The sequence below is a fragment of the Ostrea edulis genome, chromosome 6 (assembly GCF_947568905.1).
Source record: "Ostrea edulis chromosome 6, xbOstEdul1.1, whole genome shotgun sequence".
NCBI classification, from domain to species: Eukaryota; Metazoa; Mollusca; class Bivalvia; order Ostreida; family Ostreidae; genus Ostrea; species Ostrea edulis.
In genome coordinates this window covers 4,466,690-4,485,052 of record NC_079169.1, presented here as the reverse complement: position 1 = coordinate 4,485,052, position 18,363 = coordinate 4,466,690, and the positions used below count along the sequence as shown (strand labels likewise).

General features: G+C 35.3%; 1 protein-coding gene across 2 annotated transcripts in view; it reads right to left on the bottom strand.

Annotated features, from left to right (window-relative positions):
- Positions 1-18,363, bottom strand: part of LOC125645676 (structural maintenance of chromosomes flexible hinge domain-containing protein 1-like) — a 68,024-nt gene that overhangs the window by 29,859 nt on the left and 19,802 nt on the right. For both annotated transcript variants that reach the window (XM_048871431.2, XM_056141319.1), the window contains 16 exons: positions 15,720-15,930; positions 13,934-14,051; positions 13,705-13,764; positions 13,268-13,391; positions 12,806-13,000; positions 10,974-11,064; positions 10,165-10,294; positions 7,967-8,049; positions 6,280-6,396; positions 5,776-5,853; positions 5,520-5,639; positions 2,811-2,955; positions 2,591-2,684; positions 1,302-1,374; positions 453-595; positions 116-250 (listed from right to left, as the gene is read on the bottom strand). In XM_048871431.2, the coding sequence (XP_048727388.2) occupies positions 116-250; positions 453-595; positions 1,302-1,374; positions 2,591-2,684; positions 2,811-2,955; positions 5,520-5,639; positions 5,776-5,853; positions 6,280-6,396; positions 7,967-8,049; positions 10,165-10,294; positions 10,974-11,064; positions 12,806-13,000; positions 13,268-13,391; positions 13,705-13,764; positions 13,934-14,051; positions 15,720-15,930 (1,917 nt within the window). The remainder of the gene's footprint in view (positions 1-115; positions 251-452; positions 596-1,301; positions 1,375-2,590; positions 2,685-2,810; positions 2,956-5,519; positions 5,640-5,775; positions 5,854-6,279; positions 6,397-7,966; positions 8,050-10,164; positions 10,295-10,973; positions 11,065-12,805; positions 13,001-13,267; positions 13,392-13,704; positions 13,765-13,933; positions 14,052-15,719; positions 15,931-18,363) is intronic.

Below are 18,363 nucleotides of genomic sequence, written 5' to 3'. Positions count from 1 at the left end.
CAGTAATTATAGAGTAATTATCTTTCTTTTTTACCAGATTTAGTGGCTATAAAACATTTTTAATGTGGGTCTATCATAAGCACGTAAATAGAAATAAGCAAGTCTTCAAACATACAGGAATCTCAAATTTGGCTGTTATTTTGTGATGGTCCTTGACCTTCTTCAGCAGGATCGGATCCCCTGTGATGTTACCACACCCCGTAGAAGAACAGTCCACTGTGTGGACAAGGGTAGCAGGCAAGCCTGTATACTGTCCAAAGAAAACCATCCATTATTTACAAGTACAACAACAACACAAAACACACAAACCATAGCTGTCTTTCGTGCTTGCTTTGTAACCAATAAAGCTTTTGTTTCATTGGTTAATTTTTTAAACACATGACTTCTACTACAGAAAACAATCATGTAGCTTTACAAAGGAAACATCCTGATCAATTTTGGGTGATGTTTACCTTGCAGGTGACGACAAGACCTTTGTTTGTGTTTGTAGTGATATTGCCCGACATATCCAACACTTCCACTCTGAAGACCGGTGCTGTTCCATTCTCTATGGTCAGTTCCTCTTCTGGTTCTATCCGTAACTCCTTAGGCAGCCCTAACAAGTATTAAGGTACAATTTCATGCTATGATGGACTGCTGGTGGAAGTTGCACAACTTTTTCATCAATGTAGTGTAAATGAATATGGGAACTAAGAAATAATATCAACCAAATATCATATAATGATAAAATTGTTTATTTTGACCATTGTGACTCTGCCCTAACCCTGGGGGCTCAGGATAAACAGAAAACTTGAACCTTCAGAATGTAAAAACTATTTCTGACAAGTTTTGGCTTTTCTGTTTTCTTGAGAAATTTGTAGGACCCCCCCCCCCCCCCCCCCCCTCTCAATTTATAATATCTCTCGTTTATCTAAACTTATGAAGGAGAATGACCCTATACTTAAATCTTGAATTCCCTTTGCTCAAGGATGCTTTGTGGCAAGTTCGGCTGATTATTGGCCCCGCAATTTATGAAAAGTAAGAACTGCAAAGTTTCTGACAACAGACGACAAATTTTAAGAAGAAAAGCTACACTGTATATCTGTCTTGGTGAAATGACTTCATTTCATTCTTATGAAGATAATTATGAGTAGAAATAGTGTTGTAATGTAACAGATCAAAATAATAGCAAGCAGCTCTTTTGCCACACAACAAATATTTTCAAAAGGTGGCATTGTATAGTACATTGACATCTTTTCTGAAAATTTTGTTTGAATCAATTTTAAATTCTGATATTTTGAACATAAAGAAGTAGGATTTACCTGGGAAAATTCTTAATTTCAGAGCTTGGGCATTTTCTCGAAGACCTGGCACTGTGATAGTAGCACCATAACTCTGAAAATGAAATCAGCACTGAAAGCTTTATGTATTATAAAATCCAAAAATGAAACCCACCAATGATCCAACTTCATCATTAATTCATATACCGTAATTTTCTGTAATCATGAATAAGGTCAATACGTTTTTCTGTAATCATGAATAAGGTCAATACGTTTTTCTGTAATCATGAATAAGGTCAATACGTTTTTCGCCTGTTCTCTAGCCTTGTTCAATACACCGAATCAATCTATCTTTAAAGGCCTATATTCAAACGAATTGAATCTCAATATGAAAAAATTTGCTTTTTAAGACCATCTAAAATGTTCACTAGGAAGAGGATAAGAATAAAGTAAGGGAAAAGAAAGAGAACATTACATTTTTAGAATCGAGTGGGCTCTAGCACTTTATCATTTTAGATATATCACATGAAATTATATTGAATACAAATTATTTAAAACACATGAAACATAAACTATACACAGTGTAATTACTCATCGATGATAACATCAATTTTACTAGGTTTGCTGAAAATAGCCAGGAAAAAAAACTCCACGAGGTGGCTGATGAACGTAAACAATCTGAATGCACACTGCTTCAAGTTGGATTGGGAAAATGGTAATTCCATTTAACGTATCATTATAATGAATGAACTGTATCAATGCTTTCTGAAACATTTTGGATTTATATCAATATATTTTACACTTGCAATGATTGTTGATAGTCTGTTGTTTACCGTCCCTCTCGAAATATTTTCTCTCATATGGAGACGTCACCATTGCCGGTGAACAGCTGAAAAATTTAGGCCTATGCTCAGCGCTTACCGCCTTTTAGAAGGGAGGGATTTTTATTGTTCCACACCTGTGATACGGGACCTCAGTTTTTAAGGTCTCATCCAAAGGACTGCCCATTTAGTCACCTCTTGCAATGTGTTCTAAGGACCTATTCTAACCCAGATCCTTATGGGAGTACTTGCAATGAAACCAATGCCTTATTGTTCTCATAATAGTGCAAGAAATAGCTGGAAAAGTTTTCACTCTATCTGCCAAATTAACCAATCTAAGGATTTTTCTCAGAAAATGGCTAAAAATAAACCATTCGACCTGTACTCCACATCGACCTTATTTCCAAAAATTACTGTAGTATATTTTGATACTTAGTACTTGGACTAGCACACATGAAGAAAAAGGTGATGTACATTATATCATCTATATGTATTCAAATTCCCCCTTACCCCTTTCTCACTGATGATGCCTTTGGCTACAATCCCTGTCAAGATTAGATTGTTTCCCCTCACGACGGTTTTCTCATATGATATATCAATATCTCTGAATAACAAAAAATACAGCTGATGCACATGTACAAGCACATTTACATGTATAAACTTCAATAAGTTAAAAAAAAAAATCAAAACAACATATCAAAGAGAAGTAAAAAAAACACCAGGTATCCACCTGACTTCAATGGTTGGTGTGACTGAGGCCGGAGGTTTTGTGATGTTGTTGAATGCATCTCTGAACACAAGTGGAATAGAGAAAGGCTCTCCGATTCTGAAGACACCATCCAGCATCCCCACCGTAAACTTCTCCGGTTCTGCCTCTGTTCAATAAAACTACAGATATAACAGACACTAAAATGACTTGAGATGAGCTTCCTGTAAGCAAACCTAGAGCTGAAAAAAATAATCCATCAACCTTATATCAGATACATAAATAACAGCAAACTCACATTAAACATTAGGGCTGTTCCAGAAATGATCAAATGGGGGGGTCGGGCGGCAAATGATTTTTTTGTGTGTGGGTGGTCGTATTTTTTCATATTTTAATTGGTCCGTGGTTGGACTGTTAAAAAAATATTTATTATGGGTAGTGGGTAGTTTCTATTGTTTTATTTTGTGCCACGTGGGTGTTGAGTTTTCAGAATATTTTTATTGTCGCTCTTGTCGTGTTGGTTACAAAACGTCGGAGGGAAAATTGAAAACGTGCTTTCGAAATCGGAAATCGAAAGTAACATAGAACTATTCGAGTTGTCGCTCTTTGCAGCGCATAACTTTCCATTACGGCACTCTTCAAATTAGAGGCGCGTTTAGTAGGGTCCCTTTGGACGTGATGGCGGCGAACTCTGTTCTGTAGATTATTACAGTTTACAGTGCATTGATTTTGGGAATATTTTGAAACCAATAGGTATTCCGTTTTCTAATAAAAATAGGCAAACCTTAGTTGATTTATACGAGGGTACCGATGCGTTATATTTATCAGTCGGTGTGATGGTGATATAGAGGCCTCCGGGCGCGGGCTCCATTAGAAGACGAACGATTCGTGGAAAAACATATCCATACCCATTTCATGATAATAGCATCGTTTGGACTCCCAATCTTTCCAACATTCCCGCCATAGATGCCTTTGATTGTTGATGTGACATCGTTTCTTCAGAACTACTGTGATACAATGTCGCACAGGCATTACCGCATCATTGATTAGAATGTTTGTCCCGAAAACCTCGCGAGATTTGCACCGTTTTCATTTTTAAAAATATTTTTGTGGTGGGTCTGGTTAGTTTTTTTTTTTATTAGATGGGTCATTGTAAAATGAGTTTATTAATTTGATGGGTCATGGGGTAATTTTTTATGGGTGCTTGGTATATACAAAAGGTGCCTCCCGACCCCCCCCCGTGTATTTATTTCTGGAATAGCCCTTAGCTTGATATCAAATTTCACTCAAAACTGTCTTCACCATTGGTATTGATAAAACTGCATTTCATGCTGGAGTAGAAAGTGTACTGTCCAATTTGTCTGCTTCACTATGCTTTACCTGTTACTGTTTTACCTGTGTCTGCTTTACCTGTGATTAGAGGTGCGCGGTATTACCGGTATACCGGTATTTTTCTGGTACCGGTATGTACCGCGGTACACGAGGCGAAATACCGGTATATTCAAGTCTGATAACTCTTAACAAAAATAGAAAATTGAAACAAGAAAAAATAATTAAAGAAATTTGTGTACGCAGTGACTCACTTTATTTACATCGTTCCCTCGTTGTGATGCAATGAAAGGTAAGTCTAATAACTGTACACAATCGGTAAAACATACGAAGTATAAATTGCGATGATTTGATTATTAATGATATGAAAACAAATCAAAATTAAAGAAAAAAATAATAGAAAACATTTCATTAAGTTATTATTTTAATATATAAGGTAGATTATAAAAATTGTTTTTATGTTGTTTGGTTTATGCTGGTCGAATACCATTTCCGCCTCTTAGGCAAACCCCAAGTAAAAAATAAAATAAAATGGCAGATGCAGACTTGTGCGTTCGAAACCACCGTTCGTGCGTTCGTCGCTCGAGTACAAATTCCTGCCGATTCTGAACGCCGAGTTAATGGGTTTGAGGTGCAAGAATGTAGGAATTGTGGTCGAAGAACAAGAACACGTTCGTGCGCACATGTTCTCGTTATTCTCTTTAGAGAAGTGGACAGGCGTATTCTACATGTAGAAGTTCTCGTCATTCGCGACTCTAAGAACTTCTAGACTTTGAGATCGTGTCAAATAAAATCCACAGGTTTCCCCCTATTAATTATTTTAATAGTCGTTCCAGTCAGTAGTCTAGTCACAGTCGATTCTAGTCATGATACAGAAACACTGCTATATTGTATGTACGGTATACTTTTATGTTTGGATTAAACTTTTGTTCTGTTAACTGGTTTAAGATTTAAATAAGATATTTTCCTTATCATTTATATTTGAATAAATTAAATGCAATTTACAATCAATAAACTAATAACAGCTCATTATATACAATAAATCACAACTAAAATCCACTAAAACTGAATCATACAATTAAAAGATTAAATCTGCGGTATACCGTGGTATGTACTGCGGTATTTTGCAAATACCACGGTATACCGCGGTACCTTTATTTTCTGCGGTACCCAACTCTACCTGTGATTTTGTTTTACCTGTGACTGTTTTACCTGTGATTTTGTTTTACCTGTGACTGTTTTACCTGTGATTTTGTTTTACCTGTGACTGCATTACCTGTGACTGTTTTACCTGTGAATGCTGTATCTGCGATTCTGTTTTAAATGTGATTCTGTTTTATTTGTGACTGTTTTACCTGTGATTCTGTTTTACCTGTGACCCTGCTTTACCTGTGATTGCATTACCTGTGACATTAAACTTGATTTGATGGGATGGGAGATTCTTTCCTGCATAGATGGTGGATCCACTCTCATTTAACACCACTTGTAACTGTAGAGTATGTGAGCCCAGGTTGTGTATGTTCTCTACAACAATAATGATACACGTACAGCTGTACATACATGTACATGTAAGATAATCCCAATCTCTGTACAGCTGTACATGTATAGTAATCCCAATCTCTGATTCATACAAACACACACTGAAGTCTGCAATACATACCCATTTTCCTGAACCAGTACGGCCAGGTCTTCCCATGTTGGCTGATGTGTGATACGATTGTCTGATCTCCATTTGGCCCTATTAACATTATTACATACAGTCGAATATCTGTTAAAATTTCAATACATGTTTGATTCCATCATTTACAATAAAATACTGGAAACAGCTACATGTACATCAAAGTCAGTTAAGCTTCACTGAAAGTTACCATCTAGTTTAACACAATACAAATACAAAGTTCAATACAGTAAAACAGTGAACACACTGTACTATCATTCTATAATGAATTCACACTTACAGTGAAGTGATTTTAATTCCCTGTAGTTTTAAATTAAGTTCATAATGAAGTCATTTATAACAAATCAAAATTGTGTTTGCCCCAGCACTTTGCTATAAGCATGTTTTAAAGTAGCATGTTAACTGTTAGTTAAACTTAACTAACCTATGTGTATTCCGGTCCAGCCCTCCCCATTATGAGTTTGTTAAGACATCACCTCTACCTACCATGCCATATGACTTTTAACTCCACCAACAATTTTTTTTGTGAGGCCTGAGCACTCGTTCCTGGAAGTTTCTGAATTTTTTCTCCTTTTCTGTTTTCAATTTCTATCTTCAGTGCACCTAATAAAATAACAAAGGTCACTCTATCATGCATCATCTCCATTATTCAATCCACAAAGGAAATCCCTACACATGATACTGGTATCTTACTATTTCATATCTCCCAAGAAAAAATCAAATGAATAATCATTCTAATACTTTTCTTAAACATCAATAATCATTCAAAGAAATCGACAGCACAGAAAAGGGACATAACTCATCATCAGTTGTGAACTTAATCCGAAACTTGTTTGTTTTTTTAAGTGATTTATTAAACAACCATGACAAACAAGATTTACAAATTACATGCTTATTTTTTTCTCAAAATAGTGGCACAAATGGGTCATTGTTGTGGGGGGAAAACTGGACTACACAGAAGAAACACGTGTCCAAATTGGTGACCACAATACCCTCTCACATAACCACTGCAGAATTCAAAAACTGAACTTTGGCCAATGTAAATGTACATGTATCTAGTATGTGTCAAATAGTGTCCACCTCTTCCCCAAAAGCTACAATGTAAATGTAAAATTTTACTTAAAGAAAACTGGCTTCTTACTTTAGGGCTGTTCCAGAAATGATCAAATGGGGGGGTCGGGCGGCAAATGATATTTTTTTGTGTGGGTGGTCGTATTTTTTCATATTTTAATTGGTTCGTGGTGGGATTGTTAATAAAATATTTATTATGGGTAGTGGGTAGTTTCTATTGTTTTATTTTGTGCCACGTGGGTGTTGAGTTTTCAGAATATTTTTATTGTCGCTCTTGTCGTGTTGGTTACAAAACGTCGGAGGGAAAATTGAAAACGTGCTTTCGAAATCGGAAATCGGAAGTAACATAGAACTATTCGAGTTGTCGCTCTTTGCAGCGCATAACTTTCCATTACGGCACTCTTCAAATTAGAGGCGCGTTTAATAGGGTCCCTTTGGACGTGATGGCGGCGAACTCTGTTCTGTAGATTATTACAGTTTACAGTGCATCGATTTTGGGAATATTTTGAAACCAATAGGTATTCCGTTTTCTAATAAAAATAGGCAAACCTTAGTTGATTTATACGAGGGTACCGATGCGTTATATTTATCAGTCGGTGTGATGGTGATATAGAGGCCTCCGGGCGCGGGCTCCATTAGAAGACGAACGATTCGTGGAAAAACATATCCATACCCATTTCATGATAATAGCATCGTTTGGACTCCCAATCTTTCCAACATTCCCGCCATATATGCCTTTGATTGTTGATGTGACATCGTTTCTTCAGAACTACTGTGATACAATGTCGCACAGGCATTACCGCGTCATTGACTAGAATGTTTGTCCCGAAAACCTCGCGAGATTTGTACCGTTCTCATTTTTAAAAATATTTTTGTGGTGGGTCTGGTTAGTTTTTTTTTTTATTAGATGGGTCATTGTAAAATGAGTTTATTAATTTGATGGGTCATGGGGTAATTTTTTATTTTTTTTTATGGGTGCTTGGTATATACAAAAGGTGCCTCCCGACCCCCCCCCCCCCCCCCCCCCCCCCCCCCCCCCCATGTATTTATTTCTGGAATAGCCCTTATGGGTTAATTCAATTTTTAATACTGTCAAACATACCAATTGTTTTTCCTGCCGGCCTTTTCTCATTAGGTTTGACAATGTCACCCTCAGGCCAAGCGACAATCAAATTAGCTGGTAATCTGAAATACAAGAGCACACATACAAACATAGGGAGGGGAAATTCAATCTAACCATCAATACATTAGCGGTATTCTAATCTTACAGAATGAGGTGCAATCTCTCTTACATTAGCGGTATTCTAATCTAACAGAATGAGGTGCAATCTCTCTTACATTAGGGCTATTCCAGCAAAAAACGTATGGGGGGGAGGGACGGCAGCCGATATTTTTTTGGATGGGTGGGGGTGATTTGGGAAAATATGTTTGTATGGGTGGTTGTCTTCCAGGTTAAATAAAAAACATGGGTGCCTGTGAATTATGATAAAAATGAAAACGTATCACGTTACTTTTCTTTTATTACAAAAGAAGAAAAGCGAAGCCATTCTACATTAACTTAAGTACGGAAAAAAGATTGATAAAAGGGCAGATAACTCAATGTTACCATAAAGCTTTCCCCCAAAGCGTTACCCAACCTATTGTACCTGTCCTAAACGACCACCTGTCTAACGCAACCAATGATCATGAGTTTTACAACCTTTTCGTGTAATTTCACCTTTATGAAACAACTGTACATTTTTTCGATTACAACGAGATTCCTACTTTCGATTTCAGTTGAGCATGACTATTCTGGGAATTATCGCCCCTAACACTTTCGTTTTAAAATGCACATGTAATAGTTCGGCGATGATCTTCTTTAATCGGCACTCTGAATCAATTATTATACGCAAGCTATCAATTGGTTAAAGTGTAATTAACATGCAGTGTCGTGTGAGGTTAATTACCGAAACCCGAGTTGTTGTTTATTTAACAAAATCAAGGATCAGGGAATCACAACCGTTGTTTCCGAAGGTGTGAATTTCGACAGACTTTGAGATGTGTGGGGTAATTCGGATATGAAATCTCCCACCTGGTATACCATTACGTTTAACAGAGTGGAAAATTTGCCTGATTGCGATATAAATCAGGTAAATATTATGCTTGGGACTGAAATTTCAGATGAAATATTCGCAAGTTTCCTGTACGAGAGATTGTAGGGGGAAAAGTCAAAGGATAAAAGTCACAATCTATATGCATACACTTTGTAATTTAGGGAAATATCTATGTCTTGCACTTAAGTTGGGAGAAAACCTAACTCGTTGAAAAGTTCTTCTCCGTTGCTTGCTTGAATTTGTACACCACTATACAATGCCATTTTATGTATACATATTGTAACTGATGTAATAAGACACTTGTCTTTTAAAAGCAATAAAGAGAGTAACAATATATGTGAATTTAAATTTAAAGTGGTATAATATATTCATAATATTTTATTTAGTTTTATATCATTAAAAAAACAACTTCTTGTTATTTCAACAATTAACAAGCACCCAGATCATGACATGAGTAAAATGGACATGCACATCTAGTCCAGAAATGATATGACAATATCCCACATCATTAGTGAAACTGTTTGTTTATAATAAGCAAACAGAGCTTAGGTTTCTACAACTCGCATGTTTCCAGAGTATACAAAATTAATTGCATTTTTTCTTTCATTTTATATGCTGAGATCATCCTTTTTTCTCCCTACCAAAATTGCATTGGAAACCAAAATATGTAATTTTTCCTGCAATGATTGCTACCTTTATCTCCCGATGAAACAACAAAGAAAGACATATCATTGTTTATACATGTATTTTTTGCATTTTTAAAAATATAAACTAGAATTAAGTTCTAAAATATCATATGGTTGATCCATTTGTTATGTTAAATGAAAGTATTGAATTGTATGGGTGGTGGTGGCAGGGGAGAATCTAATTGTATGGGTGGTGGTAGCAGAGGAAAATTTAATTTTATGGGTGGCTGTCTTAAAAATAAAGTGCCTTCCCCCCCCCCCCCCCCCCATATTTTTTTTGCTGGAATAGCCCTTAGCAGTATTCTAATCTTACAGAATGAGGTGCAATCTCTCTTACATTAGCGGTATTCTAATCTTACAGAATGAGGTGCAATCTCTCTTTCATTAGCGGTATTCTAATCTTACAGAATGAGGTGCAATCTCTCTTACATTAGCGGTATTCTAATCTTACAGAATGAGGTGCAATCTTTCTTATATTAGCAGTATTCTAATCTTACAGAATGAGATGCAATCTCTCTTACTTGGACTCTTCCTCTTCTAGGTAACGCTTGACCGATGCAGCACTGCAGAGTCGGTCCAGCCTGGAGAGCGGCACCACTCTGACCTCATTGTACAGGGACTGTGGTTCCTGTTGGATCTCAATTTCACCACCTAGACACAAATAAAACGTCCAATCAAAACCCTAATAATATCAAAGTGTCCAATCAAAACCCTAATAATGTTAAAGTGTCCAATTAAAACCCTACTAATGTTACTGTGTCCAATCAAAACCCTAATATCACAGTGTCCAATCAAAACCCCACTAATATTACTGTGTCCGATCAAAATCCTGATAATACTACTGTGTCCAATCAAATCCCTAATAATATTACAGTGTCCAATCAAAACCCTAATAATGTTACTGTGTCCAATCAAAACCCTAATAATGTTACTGTTAAATTCACATTCTCTTTGTACATCCAATCAATGTTACTGTTAAATTCATACTCCCTTTGTAGGGATTACAATGGTCGAGTCAATCCTTTTCTACACCACACAACAGATATTGCTGATGTCTTCCTAGTAAGAAATGGCAGAGTGAGTCTGACTTCAACATAGACACCAGTCGATTTCAAATCATACATGGTGCCCAGAGACCAATATGTATACAAAGCAGTAATGGTGCCATGGGAAAAAACAATAACAGAACACAAATATGGAATAGATCAACCCACCTTTTGTTTGCAGTTGTAGACACCATACTCTTAATATACATATACACTACACATGTACGCTACATATGTACACTACACATGGTAAACAACAAATAATGTATATACATGTTACTTACCTGTTGCAAAGGTGTCCCCTTCGTGCTCCCCATACAGATAGAAGTTTTTGATTGTGCCTAACAGTACCGGTGTCGTTCTCAGTATCTTTACCTACAATGAGTAGAAAACACTCCATTACTTAAAAACTTGTGCTACTCCACATAAATGCCATTGCACCAAAACTAACCGGCCAAAACTATCCTGTTACATGTAACTCGGCGGCCATTTACAATTAGGCCACTTGTCTGTATCATCCAGATGTTTGCCAAACATTTTACAGAATGTGGTCAGGGGTTACAGATTTTTTTAGCAACTACAAGTAGGGGTGAAACGATGCATCGCGATGTGGCCGAATCGTGATGTAGTGGCCTCGATTCGATGTTCGATTTATTCGGGGTCTGTTTCGGTTAGATATGGTTTTAAAATCATAGCACACATTGCTCTTGATAACACGGTTTCTGATTAGCCAATGGAATTGAAAATTGCCCAATCAACATACGAGTAAACTTTGCTGTATCAAAATGGACGCAGTTGAGTTGAAATATCACCCCCAATGTATAAATCCTGGGTATGGCGACATAATTTCGGCTGTAGGACAAGTGATAAGAGAGTTGCTCTATATTAAACGTTTTTACATTATGTAGAATTTATTTGCAGAGAGCAATAAATACAACGAAACATGAAAAAATCTTAGCATTATAAAGAATTTGGTATATGCTATTGTATCGAATCGAGACTAAAGTATCGAAAATCAAATCGAATCGAGAAGGTACTGTATCGTTTCACCCCTAACTACAAGCACATGAGAGAAATTTTATTTTATTCATTTAACAATAAAAATGGGTAATGTGCATTGTTAAAATGCCTCAGGCCTGAGAACCAAGAAATTAATTTCTTTAGGCCTAAGATGTACTGTCTTTTGCAAGAGTTTATGCAAATTATGTTACATCAGCTTAATATTGTATGAATGTAACACTTTCCTTTCATTATGAATTTCCTGGGTTCTCATACTTCCTAGAATCTCCCTCAACAAGACATCTCTGTGTTAAAAGCAAAATCCTTGCTTCAAGTTCAAGTTGTTTATAAAGGCCCTAGCTTTCAGACTGAGAGGAGTTAAAAGGACAAACCATGCACTCACTCTATCATATTTCCTCAAAACTGACTAAGTTAAACATTGTGTAATTTTCTCAAAAATGGAAGAAAATCTAAATCCTTGCAACATACACATCTTCAATACCCATAAAAACACTTTGTGAAATAAGAAAGTCCTCACTTACAGACAAATAATGTACTTCTTATATAATAATTCATCAAAGCTGACCAAGTTCAACGTGTAATTTTCTCAAAAATTAAAAAAAATCAAAATCTTAGTCACATGCACATCTTTATACCCATACACTCTATAGATTAAGTACCCTCCATATAACATTAATCTTTAAATAAAGGGGCAAAACTCCTGCAAAATGGATCAAAATTGCAACAACATCTAGAGTGACCCACAAAGAAGCTACATAGCAAGTTTCAGCTTGATATGAGACAGAGAGATGAAATTAGACACAGGAAACCCCAGACGGACATACAAACATCCCTGTACCATAACATACCCCATCATTCGTCTCGTCTACAGACGGGTGAATAAAAATGTATACAGGGTTGATGCATTAACAAAATATATGATGTTCATGGCTGGCTTGAACAAAAATGCTAAAAAAGTTTTAACACTTTTATTTACCAAAATGTTGGGGTTTTTTTTTTTTTACTAAATGATCTTAAAGTACAACTCAAAATGTGGTTATTTCTAGTCATCAATATCACCTCTAAAACAGAGTAACACATGTTAAACAACACTAACCATCTGTCCCACTTTGAAGGTCTTGTTGTCCCAGACAACACTTTTGTACTGAGCCCAGGGGGTCTGCCTCTGTTTGGGCAGGTCCGCCCTCGTAATTTGTCCCCAGTACCCAGTGAAGTGAATCTGTTTATCATGCTGCTCATGACAATCCTTCAACCAGTTCAGAAACTCTTTCTCAACAGAGGTTCGCTTCTCCTGTTAGATAAAATGATTAATTTCAAGACACAGTGAATCGCTACAATATGTTCATGAATAATTCCAAAATCTGTATTTCATTAAATAAAAGTTTAACATCTCTATATATAATTTCCTTTCCTAATTCTAACTTTTGCTAGATGTGTTCTCTCAGGTTTGATACATAACTAATGTAGCCACATCTTTTGTAAACCTGCTTGAAATTTATCCTTATCACCAAAACCCTTATCTGATTAGGGAACACTAAAGGTGAACAGTTCCACTCACCTGTCCATTGACAATTCTAGAAAATATTGTGCTCTTTTCCCGTAACCTCATTTCAAGGTCAAGAAAGGTCAGCTTATTGGTGCTGACCTGGAAGTTGTCGTTGGTGAACAGCACACCAGAGATCCTGAAAACAGTACATTACGACACTCCATGTAAACCAATTAACAGTCCAATTCACTGCATTATATGGAATGCATGTCTATATGTATTTCATTTACATGTATATGTGGTTCATACATGTATATACAAAGTGTTTCAGATTTACATCTATTCCACATGTATGTGTGTTTCATAACCATGTGTGCTTTACAGCTGGACTAACACAAAACTACAGGATCTAAACTTCAGCCAGTTCCAAAGCTAGCAGTTCAATAGGTAACTACATGTACTATGCACTAAAGTGCTTCTTAGAAAGAACTGATAGAATTTTTATAAACCTATTCCAGCATTCTGTTGCAATAGCCCTACTCTTCTTGGGTTCTGAGCACCAGTCAAACCTGTGGAAAAGGCAAAAGTTCAAGTTGGAAACAGAACTTAATTATTTTAATATCTCATAAACCATGAAATGCAAATGTGTGAGTGATTTTTTCCTTTCCTTAAAATCATTAGCAATCTAAATTCAAAATTTCCATTCCCTATTCTACATGTAGAACTGTCTTGGCTTACTCTTCAATGCTAGTGTACGGAATCAGTCTCCCATTCCAGTAACACTCAAATATGGGGCGCCTTCCTCTGGCTGGTTTGACATTCACCGCATAGTCATGTTCATCAAAGTCTGGTTCCACTGAAATTCAGAACCAGAATACAATAAATATAAAGATTGAGTACAGACAATAATGTTCATCAAAGTCTGGTTCCACTGAAATTCAGAATACAATAAATATAAAGATTGAGTACAGACAATACTAAGTATAAATCATGCTATGTTAAATCAAGATACAATATACACACACACAAAAACATATTCTAATGCAAATGACTGATATAACTGTTGTTAATCATTCATTATTTTGTTGTATGTTAACGCATTAGTTTGGTACTGTATAGCTTGTCCTGCAATACAGTTTTGGATTCATTCCTGCTTACTTTCACATTTCCAAATAAACTGTATCTGCGGTCCACTTCACTGTATTCATTTCAATATTACACAAAGACTAAGTTATTTCAATGTTACACAAAGACTAATGTTATTTCAATGTTACATAAAGACTAAGGTTATTTCCATGTTACATAAAGATTAAGGTTATTTCCATGTTACACAAATACTAAGGTTATTTCAATGTTACACAAAGACTAAGGTTATTTCAATGTTACATAAAGACTAAGGGTTATTTCAATGTTACACAAAGACTTACATATGTAGGTTATTTCAATGTTACACAAAGACTAAGGTTATTTCAATGTTACATAAAGACTAAGGTTATTTCCATGTTACACAAAGACTAAGGTTATTTCAATGTTACACAAAGACTAAGGTTATTTCAATGATACATAAAGACTAAGGGTTATTTCAATGTTACACAAAGACTTACATATGTAGGTTATTTCAATGTTACACAAAGACTAAGGTTATATTTCAATGTTACACAAAGACTAAGGTTATTTCAATGTTACATAAAGACTAAGGGTTATTTCAATGTTACACAAAGACTTACATATGTAGGTTATTTCAATGTTACACAAAGACTAAGGTTATTTCAATGTTACATAAAGACTAAGGTTATTTCCATGTTACACAAAGACTAAGGTTATTTCCATGTTACACAAAGACTAAGGTTATTTCAATGTTACACAAAGACTAAGAATATTTCAATGATACATAAAGACTAAGGGTTATTTCAATGTTACACAAAGACTTACATATGTAGGTTATTTCAATGTTACACAAAGACTAAGGTTATATTTCAATGTTACATAAAGACTAAGGTTATTTCAATGTTACATAAAGACTATGGGTTATTTCAATGTCACACAAAGACTTACATATGTAGGTTATTTCAATGTTACACAAAGACTAAGATTATTTCAATGTTACATAAAGACTAAGGTTATTTCAATGTTACATAAAGACTAAGGGTTATTTCAATGTTACATAAAGACTAAGGTTATTTCAATGTTACACAAAGACTAAGGTTATTTCAATGTTACACAAAGACTAAGACTATTTCCATGTTACATAGATGTGAACCTTAGGCTAAGTTTATTTTAATGTTACACAAATGTTATGGTTGTTAAATTTCAATGTTACATAGAGGCTAAGGTTATTTCAATGTTACATAGATGTGAATCTTAGGCTAAGTTTATTTTAATGTTACACAAATGTTATGGTTGTTAAATTTCAATGTTACATAGAGGCTATTATTATGTTATGTTCACTAGAGCATGCATTTCATGGTTTTATCACTTAAAATTACAGCTACTTAAGTCTGTATACAGTATGTAGTCCATTTACCTCTGGGGTCGTTTATATCAGAAGGGTAGGTTTCACTGTCATACATGAACGGATGATAGCGGATAATGCCCTCCACCACTCCTGACCCCTCAGTGGTTGCCTTAAAGAAGAATTGGCTGGCTGAATTCCTGACATACTGTGACTGCATGTCATCATAGATATCTCGCAAGTTGATGTCCGTCGCTGGCTTTCCTTTTACGAACAGTTTAACCTGACAACACAATTCAAGTGGAAAGTTATTATATGAGGGTCTTTCAAAAAATATGTAGACAATGTCTCTCGTATGTATATTTTTCTGAAAAATAAAATTCAACACATTATTGGATTTCAAATCATTTATTTCATCAATGTGGAATGTTTCATTCAATTTGATTAAATTGTATCTGTGATATATAATTTTAAAACAGTATGTTCTTTTGCCATGGAGCATCGTTACGTCAAAAACACAAAATCACAGCGTCACGTTTTACAGTTTCTCAAAATATTCTCCTCTACATTTCACACACAGCCTGTAGCACCTTCTAGTTTTATCGTCTGGGTATCTATCAGACTGCATCTCTTCTCATTTCCAAATGTTCACTAAGAATAGTGAAGAGAGTGACAGAGCTACAGTACCCGCAACGTTATTCTTGACATTCCTATCGTGCTCTATCGTGCGTGTATCCTATCGTATGTGTATCCTATCGTATCGTGCGTGTATCCTATCCTATCGTGTATCAGGTTTTCCATTTTCTATTGTGTTTTGTGTTTATCAGGTCTATTGTGTATCGTGTTTTGCGTGTATCAGGTTTTCCGTTTATCGTGAAAATCGTTTATCGTGTAGCTTCGGAAACTATTGGGATCATATATAAAATCTAATGAAAAAGTACGATACTTTCCGAAACCTTTATTCGTTTTGTTAAAGAAGCTATTTTTAGGAATCGAGGAAAGATGGTATATTTGAAGGAGAACATAAAGTTGTCAATTTTAAGGCAGAAGAAGAGCTATTTGTCTGTCCAGCGAGAGAGTGAAAATTTATCACAATTTAATTCTAAGTAGTCTGGAAAGTAGGACAGTAAACCGAGCACAGTAAATCTGAAAGCTCCTTCTTCTGAAGTTCATAAACATTTGTTTGTCTAGAAACAGTTATTTGTAATTAACACTAACAGAAAAATAGGGAGTTCCGATTTGAAAGGAAAAATCAGTAAATTACATTGTTTATCACATACATGTATATTTTAATAATGGTTCTTTTTCTTCCAATTTTTTTTTTCACGTGTATGCTACTTATATAGCGTCCTTATATCTGATTTTGTGTATCACCCGTGTTTTGACAGCTAACATTCTCAGGGACATTGTATTTCACACATTTAGAAGATTAAGTTTTAAAAGGGTGCAAGGGTGTTGCATCCCCCAAAATTCTGTTCAACTGGGCACGATTCCGCTGTCATCGGTTTTTTTTTTTTATACCTTGTACATGTACACATGTACCATTACTCGTACGTGTAGATACTGGAAATTTATGTTGGTTTTGATGATTATTTGAATTTTTTTTTACACACTAAGCGTTTCAAAATTGCGAATTTAAAACAAGCCCGGTTTTGTTTATGTTTTTTAAACAGTTTATTTATGTTTTGTTAACAAAATATCAATTCAAATAAATATGTTCCAATTACTTATGACTATCAATTATCAATCATAGTGTAAAAATATCTAACAGGTGTAGTGCGGTTGATTTTTTTTAAAGCGGTCGTTATGAAAATAACTTGAGATGTTGAATGAGCCGTGAACTTAGAGCTTGATGCAAAATAACCCCCTCCTCGCTACACACACAATATTACTTGGTTTTATTTCATACTCAAGGTAATATACATTAGCATAAGAGAGCTACTGAAGCATGATATCACTACATTATATTACATTTAGTTAATTCCCTGTATAATCTATATATTAAACATTAGGTGACAATATAAGTTTTAGAATCATTGGCTGATAAAATTCATATAGATATCAAATAATGAATTCAATGCCGTATATATTTTATTATTTTTTTTAAATTTTAGCTGTGATGGCATTAAAAAAAAAAAAAAAAACGTACGACCGTGGATTAAAGAAATTATATGGTACAAAACCGATCAATGTTTTAAACAAATGTTACCGCGACGGGGACAGGTAGCTGATAGTCATCCCACAATGAGAACGCGGTTTTCCTGAGTTACCTATAGATTACCGCGTTAGATTTTTTCCCATTGCGAGAACGCGGGAAACAAGAAATCCGCGTTGTCCGTAATGTAGGTATATAATGAACATTGAAATCCTTCAATATTATTATCAACATAATGTAAACATAATGTAATTATGTTGTAGGTATCAAAATTTCGTTCCGTCTAAACCGTTTCTAAATTTACAACATTTCTATCAGGTTTTCCGTTTATCGTGTTTTGCGTTTATCAGGTCTATCGTGAAGATCGTTTATCAGGTTTTGCGTTTATCAGGTTTATCGTGTATCCTATCGTATCGTGCGTGTATCCTATCCTATCGTGCGTGTATCGTGTTCTATCGTTTATCATGTCAAGAATAATGTTGCGGGTACTGTAACATCAATAATATCTGATAATTCTATGACAGAGACGCGGCCATCATTTTCCATAGTGTTACTTATTCT